Source organism: Phalacrocorax aristotelis, chromosome 12, assembly GCF_949628215.1.
Source record: "Phalacrocorax aristotelis chromosome 12, bGulAri2.1, whole genome shotgun sequence".
Lineage (NCBI taxonomy): Eukaryota > Metazoa > Chordata > Aves > Suliformes > Phalacrocoracidae > Phalacrocorax > Phalacrocorax aristotelis.
In genome coordinates, this window is record NC_134287.1 from 5,351,054 (window position 1) to 5,371,714 (window position 20,661).

Here is a 20,661-nt window from a genome sequence, read left to right on the forward strand (position 1 = left end):
TCAAACTTAAATATACTTTTTGTTGTTCTTGTCCCCATCACATGGTAATAGCAGATGCTTGCAGAAACAACCCACTGCCTCACATCCCCACTCAAGTCAGACATCTTACTTCAAAAGAGCTTAAGAGAATTTTTCTTATGCTCTTCAGTTACAGCTCTTAACAAAACAAAGTAGATAACACTGTAACAGCTTTACAGGGGTATCATCTGAGGCAGTGAACGGTAACAGTGTTTTCCAGTTTGAGGAACAGGTCATTCAATGGTAGAGGAAAGAGAACATATGTATCAAAAAAATTTCCAGACCCAGGGCTCACCTCTGCTGTGCCACATGGACTCCTACTAACATCACAAGTAATATAAAATCCTTACTGGTTTTTTTTTTAATGGCTAGTTAGAAAATTTGGATCATCAAGTGAAAGTAACATCCAGAAGGACACTGGTATCCAAGGTAACATGATGGTAAAATAATGGGCTCAATCTTTTACTTCTGAATGTATGGTTTTAACTTAAAGCAGACTAATGAATTCAGACAGACTATTCACAAGCCTAAACATTATTATACGGAATGCAATTCTAAGGAAAAATAGTAAAGATTCTTACTTAAGTGGTACAAGAAGCTACTAAGACCATCTCAGAATATCTAAGAATAGCTTAGTAATAGATGAATATAGTATCAGAGTAGCAGCTTTACCAGCAGAGACAGAATGTATTACTTGTAGTGCAAAAAATTTTATGGACAGTCATGTAATAGGAGAATGAATTAAACTGGAATAGGACTTGATTCTTCATCAGCTAAAGGAATAAAAAATAGCAATCAAATGCCCTAGGGAGAACAACATAATGTCGCACACAAGTATTGATGACAGTTGATAAATACTCACTGATTACTGTATTCAAGCCTAAATTTTATATTGTCTGGTTTTCCTACTTTGTAAGCAACACCAACTTTCTAGGGGAGTTTTCAAGGAGTTTCAATCTATGACAAAGATTCTTTTTTAAATAAAAATGAAGAAAGATTCAAAATAGTAGAAAAAGCATGTCCTAAACCCAGCAATTTATAGAGAGAGTTTGCTGTATAACCACCCGCCTGCAGAAGAGCAAAAGATCTCCAGGCCTGCAAAAGCACCCTTCTGAACACTCTAGGCTAAAGGGCTGGGTGTCTCCATGGCTGTCTTCTCCAGGTGTTTCATGGCCACTGGCACCACCCTTTCTTCAGGGACAGACAGGCCTATAATGCTGGCCCCTGTGGTCAGCCAAACATAGCGTTTAAAAGTGGAACACCACACTATAGCAGGGAATCCCTAGCAATGCCCCATAGCAAGCAGCTAAAGAGATACGTGGGTTGCGAGCCACGGGAGCACGCTAATAAGGAGCATGAGCGTGATGGTCAGAAGGGGATTCTTTCCTACCTCCCCTAAACAAGGAAGGAGAACCTGTGCTATTCTTGAAAGATAAGGCCCATCTGTATCTGATCCTGTATAACTTTCCATTCATACACAGTACCCTGAGACCAGTTTCCCCCACTAGAATCTGAGCTCCTCCAGCCACTCCACAATGGTAGCACTGGGAGAAGGAAGCTCTATGGCCAAGGAACGGCTACAGAACGGAGAAGTGAATACAACTGAAAAGTATGACCTGCAGCAAAACTTTCCAATTAGCTATCGGCACTTTATACTGTGAGAGGCACATCCCTAGAGTGGGGTACTTCTACTTCCCACAGGGAAATATTTCTATCCTTTCTGCAGCTCATCAGGCTAATGTAGCTCAGGATTTATCCCAATGCATTAAATAATGCAGATTGTTTAGTTTCTCTACATAGTACCTATTAACATTGCACAATTCTACTACAGTAGAATTTGTTTCGTTATTACAATTTCATGAGTTCAAAGGGCAAAAAGATAATCTACTTATGGTAATGGTCAGACAGTTCCCCCTCTGCCCTCAGCTCAGGGCTTTTATGTTTTGCTAACAATTTTACAAAGCTAATTAAATATTTTCTCCTGCACAGCATTTTAGGAAGATATTACAAGAACAGGATTAACATTCTTAATGTCTTTGTCCTAAGGGTCCTTTTCCAGATAGTAATGAAACATTGTCATATATACATCTTTTTAAACATTCACCCCCTACATTCATTCTAGGCTTAAAGAGGATTTGGAGAGGTAGGGGGCCAGTTAGTCGGTTGTTCAGTGTGCATAAGAGCATTCAGGAATTTTATAATAGATGAGAATGAAATGCAAAGATCACCATTAAACTGTCACATATAGGGGCAAACAACTGGCTGCTTGACAGTTTGAATCAGAAACTTCAATGTTTTCAGGAAAGTAAGCTGGAAATATGCATTACATGAATCTGGTATTCATATGGTTTTTGTTAACATCATCTTTCCCTGCACTTCGCTGATACCGTGTAGACCTTTTCCGTGCATACAGAACAGGATCTTTGGCACAATGTGCGGCCGCAATTTGTAAAGTCTCAACATACTTCCTACAACAGCCAGTTTGGGAAATTGCAGGAGGTAGGATCTAATGAAAAAAGTATGTACTAATACAAAAACAGTCTGGGAGGTGACACATACATGGGATTTAAATATTGTAAAGATGACTGCAGTCCATCTTCTTTTAAATACTTTGCTTTGATCTTTTCATTACATTTTGTATACAGGATATATGTGAATTGATGTATGTGTGTGCTAATGGATATCTTAAGAAAAAGGCTATGTCTGCTAAAATGGAATTTAAGACATCTTTAACTGTAAATTGTACTCAATTTCTACATGCTTCTAGATTTATTAACAGGTCTCTAATTGTATTCTCTCAAAATCCCATCTTTTAGCCATCATAGGGTTGTGCCTCTCTGTTGGTCTGGGAATTCAGTACCTAATTCCTGACAGTTTTGCTGCTCAGTGGCAGAAACTAAAACTCAGAGTTCAGACTTTGGATCAAAAGATAAATCAGGACAGTTTTACTTCGTCTCATAGCATGGATTCACAGGCAGGACAGCAAAGCTACAAATGTATTTTTAAAGGAAGAGCAGAGAATCAGGTGACTATCTCAGCAACCCTCAGCCACTTTGCAGCCCTGTTGGATGCTCCAGCTGTTCAAACATGCCTGGAGGGGAGCCTTGCTGAGGGAGCTGCCAGCTGGCTGGGGAGCAGCCCCCAGCCCTGCCCCCAGCACCAGCAAGATCTCACTGCTTCCCCTTTCTCCCAGGCTGCCATATGTGACCGGCAGATGAAGGATGGTCTCAAGTGAGTTAAGTTAACCTGACTTCCCAGATGGGATGGGAGGCAGGTAAAGAGAGGGGCCTCCGGAGAATATAGTGCCTTTTCAAGGAAAAACAGGATTTAGGTTCCTCAGCTTCTGGCATGCCCACCTGGAGATTACCTTCATGTATGCTCAACAGAGAGCACTTGCATCACGATCTCTCTTGCTCTTGGATACTGCAGCTCTCCACACAGCCGGTGAAAAAAAGAGGGACTTGCAGGAAGCCCTGCGCAGGGCTGGTTGGGAAGGGTTAGTGCCTCCTGCTTTATGCTAATTCTCTGCTAACCCATGTTCATTTATAGGCAGGACCCAAAACCTTTTCATCCTTGCACAGATTCATGTCTGGGTGAAGGAGGATGCCCACTCAACCATACCTCCTTCTGCCAATTAATCCTGTCTCACAATTCAGCTATGTTAAAACACATAAATTATATAAATTTCATTTAACTCTTCCAGCAATTAACATCTCTGAGAAGTTCTAATTCCTTAATAAAAAGCTGATGTGTGGTACCTAGATCTGGATAGTGTCTCTGAAAAGCTCGTTTTCTATTATGTACACCTTGCTTCTCATGAAGTGAGATACAACCCAGCTTTGAATTTCATCTTAAAGAAATAGCAAACACCTCCCCCCTCCAACCCATTTCCATCCTCAGGGCACTGAAATGCAATGTCCAAGCAAAAACCTATTATTTGGGTTTTATTCAACGGACCTAGTACATTCTATTTTTCTGAATACTGCTGCAAGAATCCCAATCATCCTAGTGGAAAATCACCACTGAGAAAGTAGTGTAAAATACAGAGGTAAAACACTGCTGTAAATTATAAAATATGTAGAGACAATGAAGAAATACTTCAGTTAGAACAGGACAAACTGAAATAAAACTGAAAGCTTTTGGAATGTTTGGAAGGAAAACAGAAAACTTATTAGAAGCAGAACAAGGAGATTGTAACTTTTGTTTGTTTGTTTTATTAATGTTCAGGGAAGAACACCTGACGCTATTCTTGAGCAAAAGTATCAGATACTTCCAGATTTTTTTCTGTCTGTTTTAGAGTTAGGTACTTTGTACAGAAACACAGTGTAGGACAATGAAATCCCAGAGCTCACCACAAGATCACCTCCTTCACTTCCATCTTCGTTTCTTGGAAGTCCACTTACCATTCTACCTATTTGCTACGACTACAAACTTTAGCACTTCCTGACTTCAGCAGATTGCTGCTCATTAACATACTGTTGATTGCTTTTTAGTGGAAAAGAAAAAAAATCTGACAAGTGATCACATTTTCCTGCTTTTATTTAGATCTCCAACTCATATCAGAAAGAATTAAAATGCAGTGTTAAAGATCAGAATAAACATCTAGAATATTGCCAAGAATTTTTAAAAAAATGTATCTTCAGGTATTCATAACTTTCTACATCTCACATAACTTTTTCATTCAAAATGCATCTGAGTATACTCCGTTGTGTCTGTAAGTAAAATGTCAAACCCATGTATACAATACAGTAGGAAACTACCCAACAGTTGTGAATTATTCGCACACTCTAAGCACTAACTGAAATGTCACTGTCATATCCATTAATCCCAAAGTGTCACAGAATAAAGCTGGGGGAGGGTGATGAGCAAGGACATAAATCACAGGCATCACAGCGAGGCCTGGAATGTGCCTGTGATGGACCTTACGAATGAAACCACAACAGCAAAGCAGTTTGAGCAAAATCTTGTGCCAATCCCTTCTTCCACAGACTGTAAGGTGTCGTTTGTTGTAACATACTATTCTCAGAAGCTTCCATAATAATATTTAAAGTACTCACATGATTTCTGTCTAAAACCAAATTTTTTCTAACATGCTTTAAAAGCTTTGCAGAAGAGAAGAATTAAAGTTTATTCTATTTACATCTGTACAGCCCATGCTAGAAGTTATGCAATGGTGGGAAGAGTGCATTTTTCAGTCTTTAACTTAATAGTTTTCTGAAACTTTCTCATTTTGGCCAAAGGTTTCCCATGTCCTGTCCATGCCATATGCTCAGTGTAACAGCTACGTATAATAAAACATGTTGTCTTAAGGTTATATTTTAGTCTTAAAATAATGAAATGTTATCATGCTAGATTAAATAAAACTCTACTAAGATCTCTTCACTGATTGAAGTTTTCACAGTGCAGCAACCAAAGATGGTAGAAAGAAGGGTAATAGAAATTAGGACGGTACATAACGGGGCAACGGCTGAGAAGAAACAGGTCTGAAAACAACCCAGAGATGAAATGATTGCCAGGCTCGTCGGGACTTCTTATCACTTTGCTGCGATCATTCTGTTCGTACTGTGAAAGTCACCTGCAAGGCATGCGTTTTATCCCCTGTTCTGCTAGAAATCCCCCAGTGAAACAGTGAAACGGTTAATCTATACAGAGTAGTGAAGTACTGTGTTGTTCACAAATGATATTTTAAATATTAGAAACAGAACAATACAGTAGTGGGCAAGCTTTCTTCACTGTTACACTATTTGTTCAGAAGGGAGATGACTATGTAGTGGGTGTCCCAATTCAGCTTGTCTAGATGAATTATTGTAGTGGCAGCATTACAAATACTATGGAATGTCTGTTTTTACAACTGGGATCTTTTTACATCTAGGAAACTACACAAATGCACATACACATACCCCTATACACTCACCTGAAAAGAACACTATTAAATTTGCAACATCAAGCGTACTAAAAGTAAAAAAAGGAAAGTCAAACCATCATCTGCTTGGCCAACTTGTAAAATCGCGAGACAAACTTCAATGTCATGATCACAAATATTTTTTTCAATCTGACCCTGATAATCCCGTTAGTCCATTCCACGCACTGAAAGGCCTTAAGGCTGTATAATGAAGGACTGTCAGAAAGATGCCTGCTCTACCTGTTACAGAGTTTAGCTGGAATGTAACAAATAAGGAAGGAGAAGGAAAGACAAGCGTACGGTTAAAATGTCAAAAATGCCCCTTAACTCTGTCCCTGGACTCCCACAAGAACCCTTTGTGATGCTAACCAAATCGCTTGAAATCAGATTTCCAATTTCCCATAGGTGGCTGCTAATTGAATAGCCATCTATTTTTTCACATGTCCAAACTGAAAACCTCAGGACACGACTTGCAGAACTGCCCCATTTTACAGCTGTCACCAAAATAATTGAGATCCATGCTTCAAACACATAAGAGGAAAGACACTTTGAAAAAAACAGAGCATAAAGAATCTAAAAATATGCCTTGGAAAAACATTAGTGAGCCTTTTCACTGTATCTGAGTCTTCAACTATAAAACCAGACCTAAAACCTATTCATAACACAACAATGTTATGGAAGTAACTTCCTTCATACAGATTAACAACTCACTCTCAGAGATGAGCTCCATGCAAAACATGAGGAAATTAGTCCTGCCTTCAGTGCTGGATTAAACCAGTTTTATAAAATAAATCTGATGCCGTATTTTGAACAGTGAGAATAAAACAACATCTGATGTTTACTAAATGAGTACTATTTTTCTGCACAGTAAGTAAGGCAGTAGTAGTTCTAAGAGGGAGGAAATCCTACGTAGTAGCACATTTAAAATTTGTATTGTAATAAATGAACTCAAAATGGAAAATTAAAATTTCACAGACATATCACCTTTCTCAACTATAAAAGCATAATATTTATGTAGTGGTTTGGGGCAATTTTGTACTAGACTGTAGTCTTTTTACTGGATATAGCAATTATGATCCCATCAGGAGTAACAACAGATGTACATTTTAATCAGATACTTGAGTTTAAAAAAAAAGTTTCGTAAAAAAGTTTCCCAGAAATGTTAACATACTGACTTATAAATGATTTTACAAGAAGCCGTACTGTAGTAATTTTTTTTTAAAGACAAAGTTTTAATAGATTATGGAAAAAGATCACTATATGGCTTATATTAAAGAAGTTTTTTGCAGTGTTAAGACAGATATTCGATAGGAATTCTGGAACATCTACTTACATTCACACTGTATCACATCTAAATTAAACTGCTGAATTGCTCCCATGCTTATTTGTTTCAATTCACTGTCCAGTAGCATCTGCATTAGGGACATTGAAAGATGCTGGCAGGCTGACATGCAAGCTGTCTGGGCCACTTTTCCCTAGTAGAAAGAGCAACAGGTTTTAAGACAGAGACAAATGACATGTCACTAAAGAACTGTTTATCTGATTTTAATATACACTCCAAGTCTTAATGATGCAGGGCTTAGATTAGAAGGAGAAAGATCACACTTTCTGTTATTTCTTTGACCTGTTAGCTTTGTTTCTATTACATCACTCAGGGAACTAAATTAAATATGTTAAAGCAATTATTGATATTTTCTCCAGAAATCCAACAGCCTTCACAAATACAAGGCCATTTCCAAAATAACAACAATAGAAGCTGCTGAAGCATATGAACAGCTTTGTGGATTTTTTTTATTTACCTGAAGAGAATGAAAGCAAGAATGTAATGAAAATCAACATGCTGCATATTTTTAACAATAATAATTTAAAAAAACCCAAACTGTATATAAACCAAAACCATTGCTTTCAGTTGGGGCATTTCTCATAACAGCTTGTGCTAATTATTGGCACTTTAATTACTTGAATTCCATCTCAAAGCTTGTTGCTATATCATTTAAAATATTCATGCTTATCCATCATCTTTTCAGGTGCTTAATAAATCAGTGCTGTCAGTAATCAACTACTTACAAAATGAAATGTAGCCCTCTGCTGTACAAAACAGAAATTATTTTCCAATCACAGTCTAGTTAACAACATTTCTTTTTATGATGTATATGTAATTGAGAGAAATAATTTTCCAAACATGAGACCAAAAAACAAAGCACAAAATCAGACATTAATTTGATAAATTATTAAAAATTTAGTACAGAAAAATTGGAAGATATGGAAATTCTACCTTAGAATTATGAAAACCAATTAAGACCAGATACCCGATCAGACGGCACCATTCTATTCATAGCACTGCAATCTGTTAGAGCAGGGTGATCTTGGCTTTCAAATGCAATTATATGAATCTTTGTAGTTTAATGTACTTATTAAACCATGCTTTTCAACTGACGTCTGTGTTACAATACATACTGAGACAAAGGTAACTATTAACAAGCTTACACGAAAGAAGTCACGATTATGTAATACACCTACTGGAGCACACAGCACTATCGTTTTACTTAGATCCATCAGCAGAGTGATGACACCTATTCTCTAAAGCAATGGCTCCCCAGCTGTGGTCTGCAAAGTCAGGTTGACCACTTCACTGTTGACTCACAGAAACACATACAAGGAATGAAAAACGATAAGGATAGACAGAAGTCCACTGTCCCAAATAGTTTGGTAAGTTTTGCTCCAACATACCTTGTCCTTAATAAGACAACTTGCTCATACAATTGAATTTTCATGTATACATGTAACAGAAAGCAAATTTGGCCCTAAATATTTTGTACTTTAAAAATTCATTCTTTGTTAAAATGTAATTCAAATGTAGACAATACAATTGAAAGCGTTCACTCTCCTCACGTGCCACACTGAACCAGTAAATGGCTTTTGCTAATACATCTTTAGCATTAGGACACCTTGAAATGTTAGAAGCTTTACATCTAAAATGAGATGTCAGTTTCTTAATTGAAAATCTCAGAAAAGCAAATAACATTTTTGACCAAAAGAGATGAACTGACAACAAGGAATGTAAGAAATAATACAAGAACAGCATGCTTAAAAGTCTCCCAGACCCAATGATAATTACACTGGGAGACATGCAGCTCTATTTCCCAAGCAGAACACTATCAATATGAATGAAAAAAAAAAAAAAAGATTAAAAAAAGGCGGAAAAAACAAGGAAAAAAGGAGGTGAGGAGGGCAATCAACGGGCCACAGTTCATTTAATTACAGTGTAGTAAGTTTGAAATACTTAATGGAAATGTCATTTTGATTTAATGGAACAACTAGTGCATCTCTGTTTAATGTACTGCTCCATCAAATCAGCTCCATGTCCTATTTATGTTGCCACTGTAATGCAATAAAAGTTCAACCAGATTAATAGGTTGTCAAGAAAAAACTTAACATTCTATCCAGTTCATATGCAAACAATGTGTACTCCTATTATTTCAAATAAAAGCAAATTTTATATTTCTAACCAGCATCTGTAGTTAATTGTTACAATCTGGCAAATATCAATAGTACTGGAGCACAAGATAATGGTTACAATACAGAAATGACATGGTAAAAGCTGCTTGGACTTTAAATAAGTATCAATATATGTATGTTTCATGTTTATTTTTAAATTTCATAAAATGGAAACATCCTAACATTTAAACTATTTCCAACTATGTAACTTGAACTACAGGCTTATTGTTCACATGACACATCAACAAACAAGAATTCTACTATACACAGTTTATACTTACTCAATACAGTCACCCAGTTTCCTTAAATCTAGAGAGAAAACGAAGCTCTGTTTATCAATCAAAATGCTGAATTTTAACTGAGAGAAATGTGAACTTTACTGTTATCCTCTTCAAAATTCAGTGCTTCCCATTTCAAAATACGCTGGATGTATGATATTCAGAGCAGAAGGAAATTCAAATTCACATTTGACAAATGAGATCTAGTTAAAAAATCCGTCTCTAAACTTCCCCCATCTCCCAATTAACCACTTCCTTGACTTTTTTACAAAAAGCATTTTGAAGAGGAAATTTAAAGATTTGTGAAAATAACTCTAATACATTTCTTTTCCAGAATTAAACAAAACTTAGTTTTAAAACATTCTTATTATTATTTGTCAGTTTGGGTTTTTTTAATTACTATTTTTTTAATGGGGGGAGTCACAGTTACTGTATCTAGCAGTTAAATACCTATATTCAATAGCATGCAGAGATTCGTCAGGCTTCTCACATTCGCTCCAGTTGCCTCCCATTTGGAGACACCACTATTATCTCCACTGTGCCTATGCTAATTGCTGCTATCTACAAACCTATTCTTCCACTCAACCAATGTAAAGTTTAAGAAACAAGGACCCTATTCTATAAGCAAAAACACCTGCAAACAGTGTTAAAGGCAACTGTTTTTTCACCCAGCCTTCACATTTTGCTGAAATACAAGTTTGTAAAAAGAGAAAAACCCTTAGACAAACTTCTTATATTTCAAAGGAGCTTGTAAAGAGAATCTGCTGACATATTAAATCCTTTTTTATAGGACCCAGAAGCTTTTCTCCTAAGAACAATTGCAGTAAAGAGACATTTGGCTCCTAGGAAATTCCCAAAGGGTCAGCCATATGCATCCTTCCAAGGCACCTTCGCAGTACTGCTAAGACCCATGCTAGCTGTCTCAAAAGCAGCTTTCATCATTCACTATGGTGTCAGTCAATATGATTTATGGACCGCATTCAACAAAGTCAAAGCATATAGAATGAGAAATATAACTACAATCTGCTAATTTGTTTTGTATTGAGCCACTTAGGAGTCAAAGACCTGATGTCAGGCTGAGACCAGCAACACAATTAACTGGCCAGTGACAGATTCATCCATCCTCCCTGCCAGGCTGTGCCAATCAAAGACAGCATGAAGCGGCATTTGGAGAAATCCGTAAGAAAACCCATTCTCTAAGAGGCCTGTGGAGGCTGTTGATTGACAGTTTTTGAATATCGCTGCAGAAAACCACCACCCCTTCACCCTCACTGCAAGCTGTGAAATTAAGCTTTTGCTGCCAATCACAGAAACAATAAAATAACACAAACTGCTGTCCTCAGCATAAAAGGAAATAACAAAACTTATCTGTTAAATCTAAGAAGTTAAGCTGAAGAATTAATTTAACAATATGAAATGACATAATGAGAAACTTTCTGAATATTCAAAGGAACAAAACACACAGATTTTATCAGTCGTAACTAAAGCACTATATTAACATCAGGACTAACACCCAACTTTTGAACTATTGATAAAATAAGTATACTAAAACCACTAATGGAATCTTTAAGAATCAATTCTACTTCCAGTTTCTGCCCCAAATTCTCTTGAAAGAATAAAAAATACCTGCCTGAAAGTAATTTGTAACTGTTACTTTTCATTAGTCATTCTTTTCCAGAGTTGTCCAATACTAACTTTGTACTGACAAAACACATATCTAAAATAAAAATTCAGCTAATTCTAAACTTAGATTAAAAACACTTACATATACACCCTCTCTAATTTCAAATTAACTGATCTGAAAATAAAAGGTATGATTTTTCTTTAACAGTTCAAAATAAAAAGTAACAAAATGCAGGTCCTTAATAAAAAATTTGATCATCCAATTGATTTCATAAGATTAATGGCTGTATAATAAAATTCTAATTTCTTTTTGATTCGAAGTATCTAATGGCACTATAAACTGCAATATGGACTTAAAATGGGATGTAAAAGAACCTGAAAACAGCAATAATCTCAAAAGACTAAATTATTGTGACTTCATAAAACAGAATCATTAAAAACTGCATGACTCAAACTATAACCTTTCAAAAGTAATGCAGCCTTTGTGCTCTGCATCTCTGAAATCCTGCTAGTGCTTGCTCATGACATAACCAGCACACTGACACCTTTTCAATATTAATAGGGGATATTTCTACACAAAATAATCAATATTCCTAGTGCTCATTACACTAATTAGCTTGACAGTTCAACTTGAGGATGAGTATTCAGGTCATAGAAATATTCATTGGAATGAACAACCAACGTCATCTAGTCCAGCCTCCTACCTGGAGCAGGATTACTGCCAACACTAGTTCAGGTCTGCTGTCCTTTTTTCTGGCCCAGCCTTCAAAACAACCACGGATGGGAATTCAACAGCCTTTACAGGTAACCTACTCCAACACCACACTACTCTCTTCATGCAAACTTTTTCCCTAATGTCAAAGCTTTCTCTCCCAAGCTTCTGCTTGTGACCATAGCCACATGTGAATTTGTCTGTCCTACCAAGAAGAGTTTGGCTCCATCACCTTTGTATCTGTCCTTCAAGAGGTTGTAGGCTGCCACTACATCTCTCCCCAGCCTTCTCTTTAACTGACTAAATAATCCACCTCCCTAAACCTCCCATTTGTTAGTCATGTGCTCTAGACTCCTAACAACTTGTAAGCCCACTACTAGATCCTCTCTCCAGATCCACAGAGCTGCTACTCAGCCAATTGCTTTCCAGGTGGTAGCAATGAACGGGGTTATTCCCACACTGTGTACTCTAAGTGCCTTACAATTAGAGTACTTAAACAGGGAACTTAAACAGGGAACAGCACGGTGTGCATTTGTTGCTGTACACTGCTTCAGTGAACAAGATTCAACCACATTATTAGAGAAAATTAGTAAAAGTAAGTTCAGAAATTCAGTGTTCAGAAGCCACTCTTAACAGAATAATAGTAATTTCAACACTTTCGTTATGATGGAAACGGTTATGCCAAATCAAAATAAAGTCCTTATACAAAAACTGATGACCTGAAAATAATCAGGGCTAAGAAGAATTTTTAAATGCAACCTATCATCACCTTTAAAAAAAAATAAAAATCTGAGCACACACATTCCCTTGACCCCAGGCAGATGTAGCAGGGAAACGATGGAACTTTCACTGATTCCTTATTCTGTTGTATCACTCTACCCTTATTCTGTATGCATGTCTCATAGCTGCATTTTGATACTTGACCCCTCTTCCAAAAGGTCTCATAGTCCCCTCTAAATTATCTCATTTGGGATGCAAGGCACACCCCACCAACCTTCTGCAAGGTTTTTAGGGCTCCTGCTGTCCCAGTGTACGAAAGCCCAATTTTAGTCATTAACCTGGTCCCTGCATGCAACCACACAAGGTACACAGCAAGTCATCAGTGAAACACAAGGGTCTTTTTATTAAATGATTAAAAATTGAAGCAATAAGCCTGCAGGCAGTTCATAGTTTTTCAGTTCACATGCTTTTTCTTCATCTTGCATCTACTTACCGACATAGCTGCATGGTCATTGTTGTTATTCTGAGAAGGAAACCAGTAAGGCAATCAAAACAAAAAAGTTAAGATGTACTGTCAACATCAAAAAAAAAAAAAAAAAAAAGAATAAAAATTTGGTAGCAATAAAAGGTAAGGAAAAGCTTCCAAAAAGAACAATTACACCTATATAATTATTTTTTTAAACCTGTGAACTTATATAGTTATTTTGTTGAGACATAACAAAGAGATTATAATTTACATAATACTAATTCAGCAATAAAATATTTTTCTGTAATAAGAAACTGTATGCCAAAATATCAGAGTATCAAACTTCAACTGACCAAGTGTCTGTTGATATGCCTCTCCAGAAAGCTTTAATTGTAAGAAATAATATATTCCAAAATACTTAGCTTGAAAAATAAATGCCATGTTTACCATCTTGGCTTACAGAGGCTATCTGTATGTCATTAACATACTTTGTTCAAGCAAGACTTAGAATGGCTCAGGACAGTAAGAATCTAAACATAACACGAATAAATTTTAACAAAAATCTAAGGGTCATATAACTGCGGGGTGGAATAAAGCTGGTGTTTTTTCCAAAACTGCTTCTTAGGCACAGTAAACAAACACAGAGGAGAAAACTAAGATGCAAAACTTAAGACAAAAAAAAAAAAAGCTTCAGAGACACAAGACATTTCCAGTGATTCAATAGAGATATCAGACCCCAATCAAGTTGTGCCACGAAGCGTGCAGGTTCAGTCAAATTGAGATCATGGTCTACCTGATTTAAATGTTGCAATAAAAATAATACAAATGTTATAAAACAGATATGTAACACAAGATGTATTTTTTAAAAGTTATGTTTACATTGGTACAGAAGTAGTTCAGTATAGCCCCACATGGAAGCAAAAAAGGAGACACATCCCTGTGCATTTACACACTTACAGCTAAAATAAAATAAGACTCTGACAACAGGAACTCAACAACTGCAACAAAAAACTGTTAAAGAACATAGTATAACACTTCTACAAGACGACTAGAATTTGAAACTATATCAAAGAGAAAGTCAGTGATGCTTGAACAAGACTACGGGGAAACAGGGTGGCGAGCTAGTGCCCCCAGCCCTAGCCCAATGCCCTCTAACGTGATCGGATAGGCTAAGGTTGGAAGAAAAGAGATTCCTCTACTTGTCCTGCTCTTTTCCTTACGAGAATTACAGTGGCTAGAATTTTTGTTCTTTGATTTCTAATTACAGAAAAAGTTCTGAGAAACTGTTTTGAGCAGTGGAATGTTTCTGCCAGCCATACAAAAAATTATTATGCAAATGACACTGTGACATTAATGGAATAATCCATTAATGAAAGTGAGTGCTAAAACTATTCCAAATCTTAACTATGGCATATCAGAGTCTAGCTTAGTTTAGCACTCCAAAGCACTTACTATTTTAATGAGTTATGGAACCTAGTTCTGGGCTTATCTTTGAAAATGCTTTTACTATAAATTTTTTCTTAATGAAAATAACTTACTATTACAAAACTAACCCGAATCACCATAATGAAACTATAAACACATTTTCATATAACCTCCACAGCTCATGCACAACAACATTCCTAGGTCTGCATGTTTCTACAATTGGCCGAGCCAGAATAGGAAGCGATACACAGGATAAGTCAAAAATTACAAGAACCCTCTTGCCAGACCAGACTAGTCATCCATATAGTCCTACATCCTGCCTGTTACCTGACCTGAGTTCAAAATTACCAAATAATCTCTTCATAGGAACTAGCTTTCTCCAAAGGTTGACTTGTGCCCCCAGGCACATATTTCTACTCCTTTCACACTTTTCAAGTCCTGATGCCAGAGCTGCTTCTTTCCATCCCTCTTAACACATTACTTCCTTCTGTCTGTGGCTCATTTCCAAACACCTATATCATAACACACATTCATGACAGACTTCTGTACATCCTTCTCCAGAAGCTGCACATCCCTTAACTGCTATGTGCATATGACCATTGAGGAGCAGTGCTATTTGTCACACTGCTTTGTATGTTAAGTTACAATGAATTTAACTAACAAACTTTCTATTCTTTATCAAAAAATGCCCAACTGATCTGGCACAGAAGCACATGCCTCACACATCACAGTCACAGCAATATTACATGATACATTTTGAGTGGGTTACATCTTTCAGTCAGTAATTTTTAAAAAAAAAAAAAAAAAGGAGACTGAAGAATCACAGCCTCTTCACATGCGATCCAGAAGACCAGATAAGCCCACTATGCCAGCAACTTCAACACCTTGCTGTGCACATAAAGTAGTTATACTTTACTTCCAGTCTGGAGACTCAACACATCCTATGCATTGAGGACTTACTCTTTATAGGCATGGCATGTGGGTAAAGCACTCGGACATCAGTGTGACAGTAGCAGCCAAGGACAAGCTGATGAAAAGCAGATGTAGCTTGGAAGACTTATTGAAGTTACTCCAGACCTATAAAGCTATAGACTATTATGATGATAAATCAAACTAGAAATAGTCTTTTTTTTTGTCTTAACACAAGGGGAAATTGGACAACGGAATGTAACAACTAGCACATAAAACAGGCGAACAGTACCCTTTACCCCGGACCAAACAACACAGTATACATTTCAATATGGACAAGGATTCATTTCAGTGAAGCTCAGTTAACAAGAATCAAATTACTTTTTATCATCAAAACTAGCTAAAAACAACCTAGGAGAATCCAAGACCTCCATAATCTTACAAACAAATGCAGGATTTGCACCAATTCTGCATTGGTTGCATCAATGCATGTGTACACAGAACCAATATGGTTAATTAAAAAGGCCATCTGATGCTCTAGAAAACTGCACGACTTCTTACATTATTTGTAAATTAGCTGCTATTAACAATATAACTAAAGTATTCAAAAGTATTTTCTAAGTATTACCATGGGTAAGCATCATCAACATACTGAAACGTATCTGAAAATACATCTGTACTGAAAAAAATTTAAAAATGTATCTGCCAGTATGTGCACAATTTAAAGTCATAACTATCTTCGAAAGCTTAGTATTTTAAAATAAAATAATACTCCAATAGTTTGAAATTAAACTTAATTTTGAACACTTACAGGTAAATGAGTAAATACTTGAAATGTGCTTCTTAAAAAGTTAATAAGGTCCATTAAGTATCCGCTGGCTCTTCCATCTGATTCAGACATTGTCCAATCATAATCAGCAATCTGAATAAATTCATCGATTTTTTGGTTAAGTTTTGTATATATTTCTCCTTCTGCAGCATGCCTTGCATCCTGAAAAAAAATTGTGTGCAACTGTCAGTATTTTAAAATATTATTAGAATGCAGATAAAATTGTATTAATCACCAAAACTGAAGTCTTCTGCTCTTCTTAGACTGAAAAAATATTTTATTTAAATAAATATTTTATCTTCTGTCTTACAATAAGTCTGAGGCTGTGGTTTTTAAAATACTCCCATAACGTATACTCTAAGATTGTTTATAACAGAATATGCCTACAGAATAACGCAAGATCTCAGAGACAAATGAAGTTAATTTGAATTTAGAAACAAGCAATTGCTTTATGCTCTTCACAACACTCACCTTTACTTCAGCCTTACAAATTTATTAACCCTGACAAAGTTTATTTGCCCTCTTTTACAAAGAAAATAATAAAAGAACCTCATTATTTCACCTGTTATGGCTGGAGGTCCAGCAATCGTATGATTTTTATGTGATTAATGTCTTAAAGCTGCACATCTAAAGAATACTCATCATTTTTCGTTGTCTCTTAAATATCCTGATCATCACATACCATGATTCAGAGCACTCCCCTACTTCCTCCCACCTGGATTCTGCTTTTTGAAACAGTGTAGAGATGAAGTCTAGCATTTACTGTGAAGTGAGTTTGTGATGCTCTCTATCTGCCTTATTTGTTTAGGGGCCATCCTTGTAGATGCAATGGGATCTATGTAGAGAAGCTTGATAAGATATATCTTGCTGGAAAGACATGCTTTTGCCAGCCTGGAGTTGAAAGATGCTCCATAAATTCTGTGTTCTAACTTTAAACATGAAACTTTCTTCACTGATCTTGAGAAATAATTCATTTGATTTAAAGTGAACTGGTCAGTTGCTGAAGGTGTTTAGAGGCTGTATATATTGGTGCAACATAAAAGTGGATTAAATTCCCATCACTAGATTCCCCTGGGACAAAGGAGTCCAAAAACATGGCACTTCAGAAGGGTCTAAATAAAAAAGCCAAAAAAAAAGAAAAAAATACCAAAATTATCTGAGCTTAAAGGTGGTATCGCATTGAGCGTGTCAAATTCAGTCTTCGGTCAGGCCTCAGGCCGTGAGGCACTTCAGGAGGAAGGAACAAAGCATGTGACCCTGCCATGTATAAATATCGAAGTACAATTCCCTAAAAATAGCATTTTTATTGCCAAACCAACTTGTAAAAGCCTCCACTGAACAGCTCTCCCAATCCAACACACAAGAATGTGGCAACCTGTTAACATGTCAAATAAAGGAATATGATGACATCCACAATTTTGTAGATGGCTATGACTATAAAAGCTTCAATTAAAGTCAAGTCTATATTTAAAGTTTCTAATTAACAGTGAGGCCTCAGTTACAACAATCTATAATGATGGGACTTGCAAATGTATCTGCTTAGGTTTAGTGCAATTGCTTGGATTTTTTGTCTGTTTGGGGTTTTTTTTGTTTAAAAACAAAGTAATTTATGGAGCAGTTGTATCATCTGTACCAGTAAAGATGATTTACTGGCAACAGCGAGACTAGTCCTTCAGTTTTTGTTTTGGAAGCCTGTTTTTGGCTACATTGTATTTTGCTTTGGTTATTGGTTTACAATTGGAGCAGCGTGCTGTCAGTACTTCAAGTAAGGAGTACTTTAAGCAAGGACTGTTGCTCTATTACCTGAGAAAACAGAAAAGCCGAGCAATTGGATTTCCAACCCAGAAGATACCTCTGAGAAGCAGCACTCAGAAGTAGTAAGTCCCATGCACAAGTCGAGAAAGAGTGAGTTAGCATTATTCAGATTTGGGATGACTCCTGGAGGCAGACTAATTAACTCCATCTCTTCTTTTAACATGGTGACAGAATTGCATCAAGACTTTTGAAAGTTCACCAGTTTCTCCCCCATTATAAAGTGAAAATGCAAATGACGTGATTTTTTTAAATGGCTTTTTTCTCAGAGGATGGCCTGAAGCTTTGCACATGATTTGATTCTCTCCAACAGCTATTACACAGCTTAGCGCTGAGACCCTGGGCTCAAAAACTTAAAAACTTCTATGAACTAGATCTGCAAATAAATCTGTTTTTACTTAGTGTGACTGCTGACTTAAACAAAGGAAAACAATGGTCATCCAAAGCTGGAAAATATAGCTATAAATATTGAAAGCAACACAATTTTTTAATATGATAAAATGAAACAAGCTTTGGTGGTGGTGGGGTTTTTTGGGTTGGTTTTTTGGGTTGTTTTTTTTTTTTTTTTTTAATTTCCACCCGCGTGAAACAATGCTTGGAGAGTTTGAAGAACACCTTAAAATGAGATCTTACATACAAAAATAAAATCAGGAAACCAGCTCCCTCACATAGTAGCCATGAAGTAGGTCTGAGGGCTTCTACTAAAAAAATACAGTGTAGATGTACTTATAAGATCATCTCATGGAATGTAAATGTGATCAATGCTGCTAATAAAAGGAGCTTTTTGACCACTCAGAAAGAATGGAGGTGACATGATTTGCCACCAGGAGATGAATTTAATAACAATAGAACATACCAAACTCTGTGAGTGCCCAGTTGGGGAACTGCAAGCAGTTTTTCATTAAAACAGAGAGGGGAAAAAAAGAGGGATTAACGACAGAAGAATTTTCTACTCTTAAGTGGAGAACACTGTGCTAACAAGTTCTCCAGGGAAAGAGTCAGGGAATAAACCACAAAAAAAAGTTCTTACATGTTTGTCAGCGGTCATTTTGTATTTTTCCAAAGTGCATAGATACTAAGCTCACTAAACACAGATATAATGTTCTGGGATTCCCTCCAATAAACTTAGTTTACAGGATAGTTAAATATAATTGACAGCATAAGCAATCAGCACAAAATACAATGCAAACTTTCAGCTGCATTTATTAAATGAAATTCAAGGATAAAGAACACCTTACCTCTTAATGAAATCAAGGACTGTGGCTGCATTGTTTTGTTTGAATATTAAAAATATTATGAATTGACCTTGCCCGAAAATATCTATAGATATGCAAATTCAAAAGACACACATGCTGTATTGCTACACAACAAGCAAACTAGGCAGCCTAGACCTTAAGAACAGGGTAAAATTAGTAAAACTGCTGATAGGGCGATGGTAACCTAACTACAGTTGCTAAGCCAGAACCTTTCTGTCTTGCCTTATTCATCAAATCCTTAGCAAAATAAATGACAGTTAATGGGAAAATTGTTGGCAATCAACTGGAAATATTTAGTGTCTTGCAATGATGATGTCTTATTCCACCTCACCCACCTTTTAACATCCATGCTAGAGGGGATATTATAATAGGATAGGCTACATATTGCATCAAGGGGAAAAATGAAGTACTGAAAACAGAACTAACTACTCTCAATAGGATTAGTCGTCTTTATCCCATAAATACAAGAAATACCCCTCCTTTGTTTCAGCGTACACTGAAAAACCCCCACATACCTAAAGTTCATGTTGCAGCTGCTTTGGAATCACTCTTGACTTTTCATTTTGTTTCTCTGAAAAATTTCTCTATGGACGCCTCAAGTGACTAAGAAGGCAATGCCCTGGCTGCATTAATGGCACAAGGTAACCTGTACAAAATTATTCTTCTGTGAGAATGTTTTCTTCAGAAAGTGTTTTGCATGGCAAGGCGGGGGGGGGGGGGAGCTACACAGGGGGCTTCTGTGAGAAACTGCTAGAAGTTTCCCCTGTGTCCAACAGAGCCAATACCAGCTGGCTCCTAGATGGACCCACCACTGGCCAAGGCCATCAGCAATGGTGGTGGCGCCTCTGGGATAACATATTTAAAAAGGGAGGGAGGAAACTATGCAATTGCAGCCAGAGGAGAAGTGAGAATATGTGGAAGGAACAATCCTGCAGACACCAAGGTCAGTGAAGAAGGAGGTGCCGGAGGTGCTCCAGGTGCTGGAGCAGGGATTCCCCTGCAGCCTGTGGTGAAGTCCATGGTGAGAGGCAGATTGTCCCTCTACAGCCGTGGAGGTTAGCAGTGGAGCAGATATCCGCCTGCAGCCCATGGAGGACCCCACACCAGGACAGGTAGATGCCTGAAGAAGGCTGTGACCCCGTGGGAAGCTCGTGCTGGAGCAGGCTCCTGGCAGGACCTGCGGCCCCATAGAGAGAGGAGCCCATGCTGGAGC

At 37.0% G+C, this 20,661-nt stretch overlaps 1 protein-coding gene across 7 annotated transcripts in view; it reads right to left on the reverse strand.

Moving 5' to 3' along the window:
- Positions 1-20,661, reverse strand: part of EXOC6 (exocyst complex component 6) — a 97,225-nt gene that overhangs the window by 26,545 nt on the left and 50,019 nt on the right. For 4 of the 7 annotated variants that reach the window (XM_075107255.1, XM_075107257.1, XM_075107259.1 and 1 more), the window contains exons 18-19: positions 16,363-16,542; positions 7,254-7,395 (exon numbers count right to left, since the gene is read on the reverse strand). In XM_075107255.1, coding sequence (XP_074963356.1) covers positions 7,254-7,395; positions 16,363-16,542 — 322 coding nt within the window. Of the gene's footprint in view, positions 1-7,253; positions 7,396-13,244; positions 13,275-16,362; positions 16,543-20,661 lie in introns of all 7 variants that reach the window. The other 3 variants (XM_075107254.1, XM_075107256.1, XM_075107252.1) reach the window with 1 other exon arrangement.